The following is a 20,314-nucleotide window of genomic DNA, read 5'->3' as shown; positions in this document are numbered from 1 at the left end:
GTGTGTCCATTTTTGACAATACGTGTCTGACAGTTGTTTGTTGTCTAGGCCGGAGTGGAGGTGTGATTGCGTTTGCTGCAGGCAAAAGCATGTTGATGATGGACAATCTAAAGTGGTACAGCGATCTTTTCCTTGGGTTGGTTTGTAAATAAAGTTTGAAGGAGTTCACCAACAACGTCTGAAGGAAATGGACGAAGATCTTTTTGTACCAGCGAATTGATTTGTGTTCGAAGGCATAATAGCTCATAAGCTGATCATTTCGGTCCACACCCTTCATATGGGCGTTGTACTGTATTATGGGCAGAGGCTTTTGGCGAGGTTGGTTATACCTATTCATTGAGATTGCCCAATCATTCTCAAACTCTGTGGATAGGTACAACACCTGACGCTTGTCGCACCATTTTGCTATCAAAACACCATTGGCGTACCGTTCTGCCTTTTCTCCTCTGGCAAGACGAGCTGTCTTGAGATCTAGCGGAACATGCTTTCGGTCTGAGCGCATTGTGCCGGTGCAGTAGGTTTTCTCACTCAGTAACTCGGTTGCAAGGGGGTAACTGATATAATAATTATCCATATACAATGAATGGCCCACCCCAAGCATTCCCCTCATCAAATACTTGACTACTTTGCTAGCATGACCTTTTCCTCCAAGTTCACCTCCCTTCCCAGAATACACAGTGAAACTTACACAAAGTCCATCCGGTTCACATAACGAGTAAATCTTGATACCATATTTATGGCGCTTTCCTTGAATGTATTGTCGAAAGTGCAGACGTCCTCTCCACAGCACCATTCCTTCATCAATCGACAACTCTCGACTTGGGTAGTAGATGGTTTTCATCTTTTGATTGAAATAGTCAATCAAAAGCCTGACTTTGTAGAGGCGATCATCAGGTACAGTCTCTTCGTCACTTTCATAAAAATTTAAACATCTTAGGATCAGGAGAAATCTGTCTCTGCTCATTTGGGATCTCACGAATCCAAAATTAAACATACGATCAGTTTTCCAGTAATCGTTTAGACGATTGATTTTTACAGTTCCCATGTGAAAGATTAGCCCGAAAAATTTTTTCAGTTCAGCCACTGTCAGTTCCTGCCAATTATTTATTCTTGATTTTATTTTGAGGTTAGGGGAAAATAATATTTCCCAGGCATTTTTGTTAGTGGCAGACACAATTTTTTCCAACAAGGTATCATCAAGTAGTAAAAAAAACCAATCGATAGGATCGTTTGTTCCGGGGGCAGGTACAAGCAATTTGTTTTCTTTTGTGAAGGGAATTCTTCGCATACCTGCAGTACGAAGTGACCATATTGGGTCAGAAATCACTTGATCAGCTTCCTGGTCATCCGTGTCCTCATCCTCGATGTCCACAGGCGCCACCACATTGACAATAGGCGGCGCGTCAAGCTGGGCTTGGTCAATGTCACTCTCCGGGCCGGCAGACGCCACAGAATCGTCAGAACTACTTTCCACATCACTCTCACTCAAATAGTGTCTTATTTGGCTAGAACTAGGACCATCCATTGTTCACAACGAAGTTCACAGCCCCTACAACTATAACAATACACCAAACACACAGATTAGCCGATGAACTCAACCCGAACCACGTGGAACAACAAACAAGGGTACTCTACACGCGGCGCGAAATATACCTTCCTCACGCAGAAGCTGAAACAGCACTGACGTTGTGAAATCTAGAAGGTGGCGTGACACCGTCCGGTGCCGAACGCACCCGAGGACACCCGAAGCGCGGCACCGTGCGGTGCCAGCCGCATTCAATGTGTTAATTTACGAGGCATTATTTAATTATATAAAACAAAAAGTTATAGTCAGCACAGAAATACAGTAGCTACTTAATACTAAACTCGTATAACAAAACGAAACAGAAACGCACACACGACATTCAAGTGGTCACTACGTTCGTAAAGACACTAATTATTGTGTTGTGTTGAGGTTATGTTTACACACTACACACTAACCTTGAAGACAATGCGTGACTGACTGAGCACTGGGCGGCGCGGAAGGGATGAGGTGTGTGGACTTCCCCTTGACAACGACCTTGGCAAGGCGGGGGGCGGGGGTCTGTTGGTCTAAAAATAGAACTACTGCATTCGCCTCGTTTGAATTGCGAAGTTTAATTTGCTTTTATTTATTTTTTTTGCCTCTCACGTCTTTAATTTGTTAAAACTACTGCAAACTTGTACATTTTTTTAACTTTTAAATAACGTATCCGAAACCCGCTTTTCAAAGTTCCCCCCCAAAATTTTCATTCCCCCCCAATTTTTGTTTCAATGGCGCAACTTGCGCCATTGCTCCCCCCCATGGGCGGCCGTGTACACCACTATGTTTCTGAACGTTTATCATCTGTTAAGATTCATAGTGGCACACGTCAGACTTACACTACTATGTTTCTGAACATTTTCATTATATTGTTTAGAGCTAAAAAAAGGTACTGCTCTCTACTTTTAAATATTGCAACTATGACATAAACCACTATTGCACTAAGTATTTTAGCAGTTTCTTAACAGGAATCTGACTCTAACTCCAAACCACAAAAAAATTTACTTACACCACTATGGTTCCAATCCCTCCATTATCAACTGTAAAAACTCGTTTTGAGTAGGCCTAGGTAATAAAAAGTCATGTTCAGTTATGTTGCAGGTTCTAACTTCCACTCAAGTAAGGTCTGTCTCCAAGCACCTTTTAAAGGCCTAAAAAAGGCTGAAACAAATGCGTTGCATTTGGAGGCAAGCAGACGAATTTTATGTTGTGTTCTGCACAATCTCAACACTTCACATGAAAAGTGGGTTGACAAGTTGTCACCTAACATGATCTTTGTCCCCTCCTTATTCTTTGCCCATGGCAAAACTATGGTTTTAAACCAATCGCTAAATGTGGCCTCGTCACAACAACAACTAATCTTAAATCTAACCTAGAGAACGGAAATCCCCATTCCGCAACCTTTTCGGTGTGAGCACATATTACATCCTCCTCAGTATCATTGAACACTGGTTTTTACCGTGAGATCCAGTATATTTCCCGGATGAGTGGTCGCTTAATGTGGATTTAGGGAGATTGTACTTTTTAGCAGCAGCTCTCACTGAAAGTTTTTTGTCTTTTATTTCCTGTACGGCTTTGTTAATTAGTTCTAGCCTTTCTTTAGCGGCACCCATATTCACTAATTCACTTTAAAACTGAATTAAGTTAACTTATATAGCATAATAATAATAACTGAAAACTAAAAATAAATAGGATAAACACCAGTACGGGAAGCATATACTGTGCAAACGAAAATGTTAGGTTAACACAATGAAGTACTGAAGTGGAGAATTGGCGGTTAAAGTCGAGACAGTGAAATTGGCGCTAAGAATATCGGCAAAGTCAATGTGTCCGAGTTAAGAATGGAATTCGTTTAAGTCCAATATATTTTTTCTGTAATGAATTAAATCAAAACCATCGATATGTTGGCTGTGATAAAGTAGGGAATCGAATAACATCATTCAGTTTCGATTAAATATCTTACTTTCGATGTTATATGTTTTAGCCGGACAAAATTTTTTTTGCTGTCAAAACATTATGTTGGTCATACTATTAGAGAATAATAACTAAACCAATGACAGCTACAGTGATTATACAGTTCTTTTGTACATTTCATAACAATTCAAGTGTGATATGTTGTAAAAGGTTATGTTGACTAGTGATTTCACAAGAATTATTTTTAACGATCGCGGCAGGGCCGTCCGGGTGAACCACCCCTGTCCGGGTCAAGACGGTTTTACGGTATATCATTTTTCAAATTACAACTGCTTTTATGTCATGAGTGTTACCACATCACCAAAAATGAAGTTATATTTCAAAACATTTTAGAGAATTTTTTATAAAATTCCACAAAGTATTTTTGGTACTTTCTGATTAACACATTCACTGCTGAAAAATAATATAAAACTCATGCACTATGCTAAAATATTTTGTTACAAATTATCATACCTTGTTGTCATTAGAATCCAGAAACAGCATGGAAATAATTCTCCGGCAACAAAATGGCGGCGCCGGTGACGTTAAGTTTTTGCCTCCTATCGGAGGCGTTCCGCACATGGTACATAAATCCATAGGCCTCCTATAGGATGCTTACCCCCAATGACACGTGAAACACGATATATATTCACTATTGTTTAAGTAATCTTAGAATAAAATGTCACTAACCTAAATACAAAATTACTATTTACATATCTACATGTTCATGAACTGGTTTAGTTCTTCACGGGGTATGCCACTTATCGAAGCAAGCCAAGGCACATAATCCTGGCTCTCCAGGACACTGAGCACAGATATATACAGTCATTGTTTTTTTCTTGTCCTTTGCACACTGCCTGCACCTCTTTCTCAAGAACCTAGTTCCTTGTGTGTCTCTTCTTTCAGTTTTTGATAGCACATGTCTGACAGTAAGAGCTTGTCGGGGGCGAAGTGGTGGTGTAGCAAAATTTGTTGTCAGCAATCTTTCAATGACTGCAATTCTGAAGGAATACAAATTTGTTTTTTTTTTTCTGGGATTTGCTACAAGATACAATTTGAAACTGTTTATCATGACCATTTGTAGAAAATGAATAAACATTTTCTTGTACCATCGTAGGCTTTTGTGCTCACAAGGGTAATAGCTCATTAGCTGGTCATGTCTATCAACACCTTTCATGTGAGCATTGTAATACACAATGGGCAATGGCTTTTGTCGTGGTTCACCATACCTATTATTAGACATTGCCCAATCATTTTCGAATCTGGTAGAAATATACAATACGTTGCGTTTATCACGCCATTTTCCTACCATTACGCCGTCTGCGTAACGCTCTATTTTTTCTCCTTTTTTCAGTTTAGCTCCTACTACTTCTGCAGGGAGATGTCTTCTATTTGTCAATAATGTTCCTGTGCAGTAGGTATTATGAAAAAGAAGCTCAGAAGCCAGTGGAAAACTGTTATAATAGTTGTCCATATATAAAATGTGGCCAACCCCTAATTTTCCCTCCATAAGGTGCATCACAACTTTTCCGGCATGCCCTTTGCCACTAAGCTCTCCCCCTTTCCCAGAATAGACCGTAAATGCTAAACAAAGGCCATCAGGCTCACATAAAGAGTACACTTTGATGCCGTACTTATGACGCTTTCCAGAAATATACTGTCTGAAAAGTAGACGGCCTCTCCATAGCACAGTACCTTCGTCTAGGGAAAGTTCACAGCCAGGGTAATAAACTTGTTTCATTTTATTATTGAAATAATCTATTAGAACCCGGATTTTTGATAGTCTGTCATCAGTTTGTTGTTTATTGTCTGAGAAATGGAGACATCTAAAAATTAATAAAAATCTATCTCTGGACATTTGTTCTCTTACGTATTGGAAATTGAACATTTTATCAGTTTTCCAATAGTCATTTATCCTATTGAGTCGGACAGTTCCCATGTGAAAAACCAAACCTATAAATATTTTTAACTCAGCCACAGTGAGGTCTGACCACTTGTTTATTCTGGAATTAGGTTGTAAACTGTCTGAAAAAAATACTTCCCAAGCATACGCATTTGTTTTGTCAACTATTGTTTGTAAAAAATCATCATCTAATAAATAATCCCACCAACCAAAAGGTGTATTATCTTCAGGAAATGGAACTAGTATTTTATTTTCCTTTGTAAAAGGTATATCTTTCAAACCTGCAGTTCGGGGTTGCCACTGTGGATCGTATACTACATCACCGGGATCAATGTCATTGATGGTGTCGTCCTCCTGGTCAGACGCGGCATATTGTTGGGCTTCGTCGAGGTCACTGTCATGGCGGATCGGGGTGTCCAAGTTATCCGAAGCTTCTGACTCACTAGAATAGTCAATATCGTCACCACTGTCTAATAGCATTCGGTCTATTTCACTACTTCGTTCTACTCGTTCCATGATCACAAATAACAGAAACTAATACACTAAATATATACACTGTGCATCATCAGTTATCTCAACCAGCCTAAACAAAGAACAATACGCATGTCAACTACAAGCTAACAACGAAACAACTGGCTCACACAACCTCTGAGGGAACAATGACTATTGAAACATGCTATTGCCGAATGCCTCCGATCGGAGGCGGACGCACCCGACGAGAGGCCTCCGATCGGAGGCACCCGCAGTGAATGTGTTAAGCAGATGCCACCTGTTTAACGATTAAAAAAGTAGGTATATAAGTAAAATTGGATTATGAACACAAAAACTATACCTTTATTAAGTATTTTACAAAATTATAAACACTTGTTTATATTTGAGTATTCCAAAACTTGACAAGGTCAGTGAAAAGTGTGATAATAGCATTGGTGCTCTCACCATAATATGGATTGGCACACCAGCAGAGTGTGCCAAAGTATAGGAGATAAGGAGATAAAATGGAATCAAGAGTATACCTTGACGAAAGAGTTAAATTCCAAGAATTCATATCTACTGAATTTTTCTGAGAGTGTGAATTTATTTTCATATTAAATAACTAATGATTAATAATATTTCCACAGAGTAAAAGCAACGTAAAACTAGACGTTGGCAGTGAAAGTGTTAATCAATGTATGGGTAATCAAATATAAATGTTCCACATTGTACTTATTGGTGAAAAACCTTTAAGATACATAGTACAAATCTTTTATAATACTGAGATTTAAGAATTTGATGTTCACAGGTGAAATGGCATCGGTCCAGAGCTCTAAGGCTGGCAAGTATGCTCGACGAGGCATGCCTGAAGATGAGGCACCTGAGCATGTGGAATCTACGGGAGAACTCCTCATCAAACAGCTTGTGCAGAAACAAACCAACACTAATGTTACCTTACGGCAGTGAGTTTATATTAGTACTTCTTCTTCTAAGGGCCGGCCTATTGCCATGCACTTAAGTCTTAAGGGCCTTTTGTGCACCATATTAGTACTTGCTTAACTTAATACAAAAATAGTATGTTTTTTTGTTGATTTTAAATTAGAACCTTGATTTCCTGGTAGTGACACGCTGGCTATCATCTCGGATAGTAAGATATTAAGGTAATAGAAATAATGACACATACCAGCAATGAAACATTGCCAAAAGACAAGCTTCGTGGAACCAAAACTGAAGATGCTGAATATGCCACAGTCCAAATGTTAAATAGAGTACATAACTGATAATTCCTTAATGCACTCTTACACCTGATCTCGGAGACTTAAGTTCTTTTTCTTCTGTATTTTGTTGAATTTGTAAATAAAAAAACGTATGGAAAGGATTTATAAAAAAAATATTATTTATTATTTCATTACTATAAAATTTGAAGTACTTTGAGAATAAAAAAGGTTTTTAAAAACTTGTTCAAAAACATTTATCCTTTGGCGGCCTCTAAATCGTACACCTCTTCTACTTTTCTTTTTGAAAATCTAGATTTGGGTTTGTAAGAACTAATTGTGTGTTCTTTTAGGTTTGCAGAAAGCAACAGTACACAATAAATCTACAATATTAAATCTTGTGACATTTCTTTTCATAAATCAAACTAGTTTTGTATGAACAATGCACTCTGCACATGGTTACAAGTGTTACAGTTATTAGATTGAGCTACCTATTCCATTGACATGGTCCCTTCAAATATACATATGGATGGGCCCCAGTAAAACTGTCCAAAAAATCCGTTCTGAGTACGGGCCTCGCTGTAGCCATTAACAAATTAGTTCTCCAATAAAAATATTTTTTGTTTTAAGGCTAGTTGGAAACTGTACCGTTTTAATTTCAGACAATTACAACAGAAAAAGGAGTTTGAGCGAGGTGTTGGATTTGTGACATTGGATGAAATGGGTCTGGGTACGAGCAGTTTGCAAGAGTTTGAAGAGAAGCAGCGGAAGATCGAGAAGATGTTGGAGATGGAGAGGAGGGGGCAGGCGAGGGAAAAGATGCGATCCTCACAGATTGAAGAACAACTGATTAAGGCATCTGGTGACTCACAATTTTCTCTTCAGTAAGTATGAATCCACTAAAAATAACTTTTTATGTGTTGAAGTTACTCACATTCGGTTGTTGAATATTTATCTTTTCACAACATCCTTTTAAATACAAAAATTTGTAATGCCAGTGAATGCTTGCGGTCTTTTTAACCTTTTGCACTCGAGAGTAAAATTTTTGGTCACTACCAAAAATTGGGGCCTTTATTGAACAAGTACTGGCGAAAACCTCGGAGCACTTTTTATCAATTTTGTAGTCTAAAAACATAAATTGTCCATACTACAACGTAACATTTCATCAACAGAGTAAAAAGCCTTTTCTTTGAGCCATTTTAACATAACTGTCTTAAAATGTTTACAGGAAATGTCTCTAACAATCAATGGTAATTTATTGAACAGCTTTACGCCAGTAAGGCTTAAGGCAGCTAAGGTGGTGTGGGTGGTTGTCCATAATTAGCAAAACAGGACCCAGAATATTCCCAGGTTTCTGAACAGTTGATATGCCCGTTTCGTCAAAGTTATACATGTTTGCAGAAGAAAAGGCATGTTTATCCATAACAGACTTCAAGTTTGAATAAAACAACTTTACCTCTTCAACATTAAAAGCTGATATTCTGTCCAAGCTGGTAGCCTCCGGTTTTCTAACGCTAACAGTTGGATTTCTTTTGAGAAACCCTTGCAACCAGTCCCACCCAGCCATTTTACATGAGATATTAAAGTTGTGTTTTATTTTGTTCACTTATGCATATTCAAACAGTAGTCTACGAAGCTCAGTTGGAGTCAGCCCGTAGAATACTTTAGCTAAAGTTAATACCTGCTGTGCTATATCGTTTTCTTGTTCTTTGGTGAACGTGGGTTTTCGTCCTAACTGTGCCTCACTCGAATTATTTGTTTGTAGTCGATCACGGAGTGTCATCACAGGAATGTTGTAAAATCGAGCAGTCTCTCAAAGTTTCTTGCCATCTTCTTTCACAGCCTTGATAGCAGCTTTCATCATCTCATTAGTCCAGCTTGCTTTCTGCGTCAGCCATGGACGGTTTCTCACCATCTGTTGAAAAAGTATTTTTTATAGACATTTAAATATTGAAGAATTTAGAATTAGATATTAAGATAAATGTTTTAAGAACAATTTTTATCATAACATTGCATTATGGGTAATCTCGTACACTTGTTGGGGCAATACCGTACACTTTGTACGGCATTGCCCCGATCTGTCTTGCGTAGCATTAAAATTCATAACCTAAAAAATACACCGACTAGGAAGGTTGTAGTTATACTAATTTATGATCTTATATGTAAAGATTATAATACCAATATTGTAAAGACTATAACTGGAGCAGAGTTTTACTTACCTCTGATGAAGCAAGAATTCAAAATAAGAAGAAAACTAAAGAAACTATAAAAACTTTGTTTTGTTAAACAACGCGGTGCAGCTTGCCAGCGGTTTCCCTCCAGATGTGTTTCGTATTGTTGCCACGAGGTAGCAGCACTAGTTCCAGCGCTGTAGTCGCCTTTTAGACGTCACAAACCTTGTGTACGGTATTACCTCAATGTACGATGTTGCCTCAATCTCCCCTAAACATCGTAAACAAGAAGGGACCCAGTACAGAGCCCTGGGAAACCCCACTTGTTACCTGCTTAGAACTAGATTGACTGTCATTCAATTTTACATATTGGAACCTGCTAGAGAGATAAGAAATAAGTAGTGACAATTCATTACCTCTTATTCCATAATATTCCAGCTTTTCAATTAAAACTCTATGAGATATAGTGTCAAAAGCTTTACTTAGATCTAGAAGTTCCTCTGTACTTCCTCTTTTAGTCTCAAACCCATTAATGACATAAGAAACAACACTTTCAACTGCCTTAGTCGTAGAAAGACCTTGTCGGAAGCCAAACTGCGCTGGTACAAGTAGATGATTTTTTCAAAATAATAATCAATCTGAGATTTAATTATACTCTCAGCTATCTTAGATATTACAGGTACAAGTGCAATAGGGCGGTAATTGTTGACATTTGATTTATCACCTTTTTTATAGTTACAGTTAATTTTAAACATTGAGGATAAATACCAACATTGAGCATCCAGTTTATAAGACAAGTTAAGGGGCACATAATCACAACAATAATATTCTTTAAAACATAATTAGACAAACCATAGACATCTTCAGACTTAGAGTTACTTAGCCTATTAACAATATAGTATACATTAGCAGGACTAACCTCATACCACTTAAAAGACTGTAGGCCTATAGTAGAATTATTTATACCAGAGGAATTCAGAATATCAATGGCACTAGCTGCATTTAAATTAACATTCATACTATTACTATTTACAACATTAGAGACATTTTGCATAGCTTATGTCTAGAAAATGTCTAATTTTCCAAAGAAAAGGCGTATACTAGTTTTTAGGCTTATGGGTTCTGTTATCACTAGTTTTAGTTTTCAAAGGACAACAGTCATCAAAGTGTTGCGACAAAATCTGCATAAAACTATCAAAAGCCACATCAAGACTACCAGCACAAATAGCTTCAGACCAGTCAATATTCCTTAATCCAACCTTAAATCTACTAATACTGATGTCATTTAACACTCTATAGCAATAAGTTTGTGGGAGATCCGCAGTTATAGAAGAACTCGAGGGCAGACATAAGTTCTTTACCACCAACACCAAACCAAGGTGATCAGAAAGATGTGGCTGCACTGTTTTACATATATATGTAGAAGGATGTAGGTTGGAAATAAAATTGTCTAAACAGACTAAAGATCTCGTAGGTTGCAAATTAAGACAAAAGCAGTCATAAGACTTTAAAATGTTAAGAAACTTAACTATCAGAGGGCTGGTTACTCTGGGATCAATGTTAAGATCACCCGCAAAAATCATTTTGTAGGTTCTATACTTAGAATGGCTTTTTACAAAGTCAAGGAGTCCTGTTAACCTATCAATAAATATCTCCACAGAGGAGTCAGGGGTGCGGTACACAGATACAATTAAATTGGATGACAATTTATTATTACAACTTTAAGGAACTAAAGGCTATCATTGCAGCCTCAAACTGTTTGAGTTCAATAAAAGGTACAATATTTACAACCATAAATGAGTGCTGATAGGAGTCACGAACAAAGATCGCAGAACTACCATACGGTGTAGGCCTACAAAAGCTAGCAGCAAGTAGAAAACCATCAGGTCTATACAGACCTAACTCTTCCTCAGTACACCAGTGTTCATTGACACAGAGTATGTCACACATTGTATCCCTACCAAGTATTACAAGAGAGTTCAGTTTATTTTCGATTGACTGCACATTAATATGCACTATCACTGTCTCACAAGGGGAAATATCGCTCTTAATAACATCTAAACCATGCCTCTTGCCATGAGGATTAGCTGATAGATTCAGGCCTAAGTCCCACGAACTGTCTCTTGGCCGGGTTCAAAAAAAGATGACCCAAAGAAACTCTTGCAAGAATACCTAAATCTACTTATATATTATATAATATACAACTGTAGGCCAAATGTTGGGGTCGAATACCTTGCTCCAAAGAGACAGAGGAAATCCAATTTTGAACGAGCTATATCCAGGATACCTGTTTTTTAACTTTGTAATTTCAAAATTTCCATCCACACTTTCAGTTAAATATTGCTTCAAAACTTCACATTCAACACCTTCTGCAAATCTAGAGACGAAAATATGTCTATGCTTTTCCACAACTTTCAGTTTATTATTATGTAAAGGTGCACAGCCAGTAAGAAACTTAGGCTTTTTGCCAGCACTATGTTGCATCGATACCGATTTTCTCTTTTTATAGGTTACCATTGTAAAATCATTATTTACATTTTCACTTTCACTTTCCTGTCTTTTGGTTCACGTTCCACAGTTTAAGACATCTCATCTGAAACATTGGTAGCAGAACCAGAGTCAGAAACAGCAGAAGTCCCTTGCGGAGAGCCAGGCACTGCGCTACTTTCATGCAGCCTTAAGAACTGCTTCTTATTTCTGCGGTCGTTGTTCGGCAGTGGTGTCTTGATTTCCCCATTTTTCCCACACTTTTTGACAGGGATTTTTTGCTTAATTCAGAGTTGGATGGCAGCACTGAGCCTTTGCCTTGACCGGCAGACTGAAGTCTGCTGGAGTCAAAATACGTTTGTCATTAACCTTCAAATTATTAGGATTAAAATTTCCTTTTACACCACCATAGGGCAATGAAAAACAGTCAACGGGATTTTTATTATATTTTAAGACACTTGAATACAAAACTTTATCACTGTTACCTGTTAAGATATCACCAATAGCTTCGGTATGGCTATCCATAGTTGCGGTAAGATGAGCATTTTCTGCTTTTAATATGTCCAACTGCTTACGCAGCTCTCATTGACTTTCAGTTATTTCATAAATCTGATCAGTCAAGATTTTTATACGAACAAAACAGTCACAAGATCTATTATTTAAGTCTTCTGTAACAGATACAATAGCAGGAGTACTCACTTCTGATTCACTTTGACTAGCACTACAACTGTCACATACAAAATTTGACTGTTCACCTTTCGAATAAGAATAGTCTTTTTTAGACTTCCCTGCACATTCAAAATGGAACCAATTTTTACATACGCCTTCGCACAAAACACCTCCAGAACTGTTACTTACTCTTTTAGGACAAGATCCACAAACAGGGTTCCTATTCATAGGCGCCATGTTACTTACCTATTGAAGTTATGGTCCCAGAATAGAACTGAAGTACACCCGATCTACTAACCTAAGACTACAATACACATTTTTATAATTCACAAGTTGAAATCTGTCTGCAAGATATGACTATGAGAATTATTGAATTTTTATGGCAGCTTAGTGCCTTGAATTGTAGGTGACAGTCAAGTGTTACCCACTGAATTCTGCTGTACTAGATTATGTGGCCAAAAACACAATAAAAAATGTCATAAAACATAACAAAGCATAAAAAAGAATAACAATAAAGTGTTACTATTTACAAAAATGGTCCATTTATTTTAGCAAACACATTTAATTATGCACAGGCCATGAAGTTCCTTGGCACACCTTGTACATATTGTTCTGCTTTTCTTTCTCTTCCCTCCTGCTCTAGTGCTGATTGGGCTGCATACACAACAGTTCCTCTCTTGTTTCCCTGGTAAACTTTGTATGCCAATAGGAAGATTAGCATTTGGTCCATCACCACCATCTGCATGAAGCCAGTCTTAGCCATTGCTTAGCCAAGTCTTCAACAATTGCTACTGTAAAGTTATATCTAGGGAGGACTTTTCCTGAAGTATTCTCGGAATATGTAGTGTATGCATTCAATACCATTCTAGCAAAAATATTGAATGTAACTTTTTTCCAATACTTCAATGTTCGCCTCTCATTTAGATAGCAGTATATCATCTGGTCAGAACCGTCGACACCACCCATAAAGTGGTTATACGAGTCTTATCATTTCTAGGACTTCCTTCACACGATCATCCTCATTTCTCCTTTTTCCTACCTTTTGGATTGAATTGGCTGTGTGTTTAGTCGACAGCAGAAGTACAGGGTTTTTTGTACTCTTCTTTTCTCTGTAGCCTAAGAATAGAAGGCTATAATTTCTAATGTACTTTTTTCCCCTATATTGAACTTATCTTTCAATTAAGGAGGAATGCCTTTTCTGTTTTTCCTCACAGTCCCAGTAACAAAAGTTGATTTGTCATACAAGTAGGTTGCCAGTGGTATACTTGTGAAGAAGTTATCTATGAACAAATGATAACCTTTGTTCAAGTATTGACCAATTTTCAGCAGTTTTTTTACAACCTTGAACGCCAAACCTGTGGTTTTCTTGCCAGTAACTTTTGACCCTTTGTAGCAAAAAACGGCCAGGCAATATCTACTTACTGAATCACAGAGCATCCATAATTTCACACCTTACTTATGGTGGTGTTTGTTTGGTAAATATTGCAATAACTGTGATCGTGATTTTGTTCCCACCAAACTCTCATCCACTGACAACTCACGGTGCGGGTTGTAATGTAATCTAACCAATCTGTTCACTGTGTCAAGTAAGGGTGAAATTTTGGCACACGGATCATATCCTGGTTCTCCAGCCTTAGCCAATTTGCTGTTGTCCACCATGTGGAAAAATTGTACTATACTTTCAAATTGTGACCTACCATTCATTTTCCCGTACCAAGAAGAGTGTTGTGAATCAGAAGTTGCCCGGTAGCTCTGAATATTAGGCTTTCTATTGAGCCCCATATTCAATATGACTGTTATGAAAGCTCTCATTTCAGGTACAGTGACAGGTATCCACTCTCGAGCTCTAGAACAAGGAGAAAACAAGTGTGCATGTGAGCCAATAAACTGATGGGCATACCTATTCAGGGGCGCACCCAGAATTTTGGTTTGGGGGGGGCTTCGGCTTCCCAAGTATAAAATGTACGCCTATAGTTTTCCATTACATGACCTTCAATGACCAGTAATATATAATTAGTTGGCCTATAACATATCGAACTACAATAATGTAACATTTGGTACATCACTGTATTACATGATCATTAGATAATTGAGTAAGCTAAAACCAACTGTCTGTGGCCTGTTTCATAATCAACTACAAGTTAATCTTATTAGAGAAAAATTTAAGTTAATAGGCTACTATTACATTAAACCAGCTTTTAGCTCAATTAAAACCTTATTAAAATTACAAGTTAAAGCTTTATATTGATTTTTATTATGAAATGTCATCCTGGAATAAGTTGGACTGTCATTAATTAGTTTTAAGTTTTCAAGGAAAGAAATAATACATTTAAATTACAAATGTAAATTTAATGATTACAAAATGAGATGTAAGTTAAAGTTAAAATATTTACAAGACAAAATCTAGACGTCTGGTCGATTTTTTGAGAACAGAAACTACCTCTGTATTGGTCACTTCTATTTCACGGTGAATATTCAAAGCCGCCAGTCCACTCAGTCTGTTAGCACCCATGGTATTCCTTAGATAGGTCTTGAGTCTACGTAATGTTGAGAACGACCTTTCTGCTGTACTCGTAGTTACAGGGATAGTGCACAATATTTTCAACAATATGTGGATGTTAGGAAACATGTCCTTATCACACAAGTTCAACAAATCAATTACATTTCTTGGTGTGTTGGTGTGGGTCTTAAAGCTGTTGTGCCACAACTCAAACTCGGCTTTGAGCAGGCTTTCGTTGTTCCCACCACTTTCAATTATGTCATTTTTATAAAAACAACACAGCTGCAGATAATTAAGTTTTGAGGTTTCTTCCTTTCCACGTGATCCATCGGCTGTAGGCATCAGACACTCAAACCCCTTCAATATGTCTTTATGTTTCATGAATCGGGATTCCAAAGAACTTATCAAAGATTCAATCCAAGGGATGAAAATAGATCGCCGGTAGTACACTTCAGGCGTATCTGCTGGTGTGTTGTTTCTATTTTGTTGTCTGCCAACTGTTCGGGGCATGGAGATTTTACATCCAAAGTTGTTGGCCATATGGGTAGCCTCTTCAAACAAGGAGTGAAACTCTTCATCCGCATTTGTTCTTATGGATTTTAGGCTTTCAAGTACAGTTTCAGCATGTGTGATTGCAGAAGATAGTTCCAAATCACTTCCTTGCAGCTTTTTGCTTAGGTTTACAGTGTAACCAAGGAGCTTGTCTGATGCCAAGAGAGAAATGATGAATTCGCCTTGACGTAAAGAGCTGAGTAAAATAAGAGTTCCAGAAGAAGAGTCTCTATCACTCCAGTTTTTTATTTCCTCCAACGCTACTTCAACTGGTTGAAGAAGCTCCTTCATGACAAAGACGGCATCATGCCTTTGCACCCATCTTGTTGGACAAAGTTGTAGCAGTTTTTTCCTGTTGGTTTCAACATTTATCTCCGATGCAATACACTGTTGTAAAACGGCTTGTCTTTTAGGAGTGTTGAAAAAATTATACACCCTCTCTACTATTCCGAAACAGTTTCTGATAGGTGCAACTTCAGAAGCGTTTGATAATGCCAGATTAAGGCTATGAGAAGCGCAATGCACAAATATTGCTGTGGGGTGAGCTTCTTGGATACAGGCTTGGGTCCCATTAAACTTCCCACTCATGGCAGCCGCTCCATCGTACCCCTGGCCACGTAGGTTATTGACGTCAATGTTACTATCTTCAAGTCCTTTTATTACAGTTTTTGCCAACTCCCTACCGGTTGTGGAGGTTAGTGGCATGAACTTGAGAAATTGCTCACATATTTGGTAATTATTTGATGCATCAGAATCTACGTATCGTAGACACAACGAAAACTGTTCAATTGTTGAAACATCGGACGTTTCATCTGCGAGAATACTAAAAAACTTAGCCTCTTTAACTTTAGTTGCTATTTTTTCAGTTATGATCTGGTTACAAGCATCAATTATTTGGTTTTGGAAGTTCCAACTTATGTACGTAGCATTTTTTCCACATGATTCAAAGTGTTTTTTTAAATCTTGATCCCCCGCTTCAATTCTGGCTCTAAGCAGTGCTCTAAAGTTACCCTCATTCTCGGCAGGTCTACGATTTATATCAAACTCGCCATAATCTCTATGGCCCCTAAGAGCAATATTTTGCCTTCCACACAAAATAATAGTGTCTATTATCGGAAGGATTCTTTTCACGTTGTTTTGGGCTTGAAGGTCTTTCCCTTTATCAAGGGATTTGTCGATTGATTTGATTTCACTATCCATTACTCTTTTAAAGTTAGCTGCGCTTACACAAGAGTCCTTGTGGTACTGTGAGGCTGCATGCTTTTCAAATTTTTCTAATGCTTTTTTCCAGTTAGAAAAACCTTCCTCAACAAGTTGGCCAGTATGTTGAGCGTTACTCTTGCCTACTTCTTTTTTGGAAAAAAGCATACAATGAACACAGTATGCAGAGTCTTCAATTCCAGAATAAGACAGCCAAGTATATTTATTTAGCCATGAAAACAAAAATTTTCGTTGTTGAGTCCCGTACGTTCTGTAAGGAAAGTTAAAACTACTTTGAGGGACCCATCTGTCATTCAACACTTTTAACTTTTCACTGTCTGTCAATTTTTTTGTTTTAAACAAAGCAATGTCTAAGTTATTTTGACTTACATCGGACTGCAGAGTTCTTACGTTAGCTCCCGAGACATCCTCCAACACAAACTCAGGCTGTTCAGCACATGTAGGCAGCTCCTTACTTGCCGAAATATTTTTGTGGCATTTCAACGGTTTAAAATAGTTTTGTATACTAGCTTTTCTTTTATCACCCATAACTTACTAGACTACTGTCCAACCAATTTGTCAGACCTAGACCACAAACACAGCTTGAACTTGACAGCCAGACAACCCATAACACACACTATACTGCAATTCGATAAAACTACGACTGTCAACTGGACAAAAGACAAATTCACTGCCGGGGCGGGCACGGGCGCGTCTGGTGAGAGTTGTGGAAACTAGAGCTGGTCGCCCATGGCAACGGCACGTAGTCATCGCCATAGAGCAGGATGGAATGGAGGGAGCTAACACAGCAGCGCAGGCAGTTATACTGTGAATACATACGTCTAAATATTTGTTTCACAACTCTTGATTTCTATGATTTAATCTGTGTTACTTTAATAAATAGGTTTAACGTTACCATTCATTATAGTTTATAAAAGTACGATAAAACATATATGATGATACATAACGAATGATTAGTCACATACAGTATTTATTAGTCGGATATATCAGGTCCTTGGGGGGGCTTAAGCCCCCAAAGCCCCCCCCTGGGTGCGCCACTGTACCTATTTGTCTCAAATACAAATTTTGTCAAAAGGTTTATTGAAAAAAATAAGAAAAAATATTCTATTGGCTTAGCATCATGAGGTGGACAGTGCTTTGGTCCAGGTTCTTCAAAAAACCCTAAATTATTGTCAAAACCAGGATCATTCTCCTCATTGACAGCAGTCCACCGGTGTATCATCAAGAATATTTGGATACAGGTCTAGTGGGATGTCGGGATCTGGATCGGGTATTTCAAAGTCATCAGAGTTTCTTATGACATGTTCTATGGTTTCTTCAATAGTGTTCAAAAGAGGCATATCTACATCAGCATTATCAAGCCATATTTCTTGTTGGTCATTAGTTGTATTCACTTTTACTTCTGGCTGGTTATTGAAGGCTTCAACTACAAAACTGCTAGTAGAAGGTAAATTAGGCCTACCTGAGCCTGAGATGACATCATCAATGGTTTCGTCAATGAGTGCATTTGTAGGCCTAGGCCTAGGTTTTGAACAAATTTTCTTTGAGACAGGGCATTCATCGTCTGAGCTCGGTTCCCCTGATTGCTCCCAGTCAGGATCATTGTCTGTATCGTCGTCAAAGCCCGTAATACCTCCCTCACTTTCACTTTTGGCATCGTCAGATGATTTCGAATCTGATATGTTACTGACAAAACTATCACTCAGATCGTCAACATAACCCACACCACTTTCAATAATATTTCCAAACAGTATATTTTCGCTAACAGGCGAAGCTCGGCGAATAGGCCGTTCTTCATCAGATGATTGGTCACTCATTTTTGACACATAGTACTAGTTACAAACCAATAATTTTAATATTTAGCTTGAAAACATTTTGGAAATAACCTTATTGACTGAAATAACTTCTCAGACTAAACAAAGCAATAAAGAGATCAGCTGTTGAAGTTGGGATCAAATCATCTGACAAAAAAAGGTGAAGTTGACAAACCTCTACAACACAATGTAAAACTGCAAAATCACCGCCATAGAGTTTAAAGGTTTACTACGTTTTTACATCCAACAACTATCCAGCTTGCGTATATCGCAAATTTACTGCATTTGGATAATTTATAAAGCCAGTACAAAGGATTTACCAAACGTCCGAAATGTCGGACGTCCGAGGTTTTGACCAAAACAACGATGTCCGATATTTCGGACGTCGGAGTGCAAAGGGTTAACAGCGCTTCAGAAAACAATTCAAAATAACAAAGAACCGTTACTTTATATTAATAAAAATATTTTTCCCTTGCTTTTTAATATACAGTATTTGACTATATACAATACAATATTTTTATAATTTAAAATATATTATAATCAAACATTATAAATAAATCAAATATTAGACACAGAAAAACAGATATAACTTTGGCCTGTAACGAATTATGAATTGTTGAGTTAAAACATATTAGTTATAATCGGACATTATAAAAATAGTTAGAAAAAACACAGTAATGGTATTAATGTATATCGCAATAAAATGTGAATGAAAAACAAGTTTTAGAGCTAAGATATTTCACACTCATTGTACTTAGTTCACATAACATTCAATATTTGTTATAATAAATACCATGTTTTAATTGCTTTACCCGTCACTGTCTAATTGATCGTTTTCATCATCTTCACAACAGTTTACACACAGAGTTTTTGTATGTTTATGACAGCTAAACATCACAGGTATGCGTTTTACTTATCCTGTTATTTTTTGGTCACAAAACCAACAGCGGCAAATTAAATTTCCTGCAGCTTGTCTTGGGTTCTCTGTTTTTGAAAGATCTTTACCTCTCGCTTTTAAAATCTGTTTTGTAATAATTTTAGTGGCTCCTAGGCATCTTGTTTCTAAGAGGCTCCTGATCTCATTTGGTCAACATACAAGCTCTGTGAGGTAGTTCCTCCTTTCCATGTTGTCTTGTGTTAATTCCCGTGATGATGAGTAAAGAAAAGAAAATCGTCAATGGCCATCACCAACTTATTCGAGAAACATTTCGTCGACCACATCCACACCACCTTTGGTCATGTTGTAAAATGTTAGAATGTCTGGCTCTGGTGCATCTCCAGCATTGAATTTTTGTTCTTTCTTGCCTTGTAGCACACTGTTGTGAGCTGTGGTCGAAATGCAAATATGCTGCTGGTTACGGATATTTCTGTTGTGTTACTGAAAATCAAAGGCAGTTCCCTCTTATTCTTCCTAACAGTCCCTACAATTATCAATCTGTGATCTTTTCTCAAGTGTTCTGCTGCAGGATCTCACGTAAACCAATTGTCCATGGTGACATACATCCTGTCCTGTCAAGTGGTTCTACCATTCTCACTGCAATGTCAGCAACTCTATAACTGATTTCACATGGTCCTGGAGGCTGTTTATTGACACCAACCTCAAGTTTCACTGTATAGTACGTTCTTGTACCGCACATAGCAAACATTTTTATCTCGTACTTTGCCTGTTCAGATGGCATATATTGTCTGAAGGGACAGTTCCCTCTTAACCCATCCAGCATTTCGTCTAGAGCGACATATTCACTAGGTGAATATACATTTTTGCATCTCTCAACAAAAGAATCTAGAATAACAGGTA

The 20,314-nt window shown here is 37.8% G+C and overlaps 1 protein-coding gene across 3 annotated transcripts in view; it reads left to right on the top strand.

Moving 5' to 3' along the window:
• The window catches only part of LOC124372543 (RNA-binding protein 41-like), an 85,797-nt gene that overhangs the window by 10,186 nt on the left and 55,297 nt on the right, over positions 1 to 20,314 (top strand). For all 3 annotated transcript variants that reach the window (XM_046830941.1, XM_046830940.1, XM_046830942.1), the window contains exons 2-3: positions 6,697 to 6,850; positions 7,765 to 7,986. In XM_046830941.1, coding sequence (XP_046686897.1) covers positions 6,702 to 6,850; positions 7,765 to 7,986 — 371 coding nt within the window. In that variant the 5' untranslated portion in view covers positions 6,697 to 6,701. The remainder of the gene's footprint in view (positions 1 to 6,696; positions 6,851 to 7,764; positions 7,987 to 20,314) is intronic.

The sequence above is a fragment of the Homalodisca vitripennis genome, unplaced genomic scaffold (genome assembly GCF_021130785.1).
Source record: "Homalodisca vitripennis isolate AUS2020 unplaced genomic scaffold, UT_GWSS_2.1 ScUCBcl_3288;HRSCAF=8735, whole genome shotgun sequence".
In the NCBI taxonomy this organism is placed as follows: Eukaryota; Metazoa; Arthropoda; class Insecta; order Hemiptera; family Cicadellidae; genus Homalodisca; species Homalodisca vitripennis.
The sequence above is the reverse complement of the archived record's forward strand: the minus strand, read 5'-3'. Positions and strand labels throughout refer to the sequence as shown.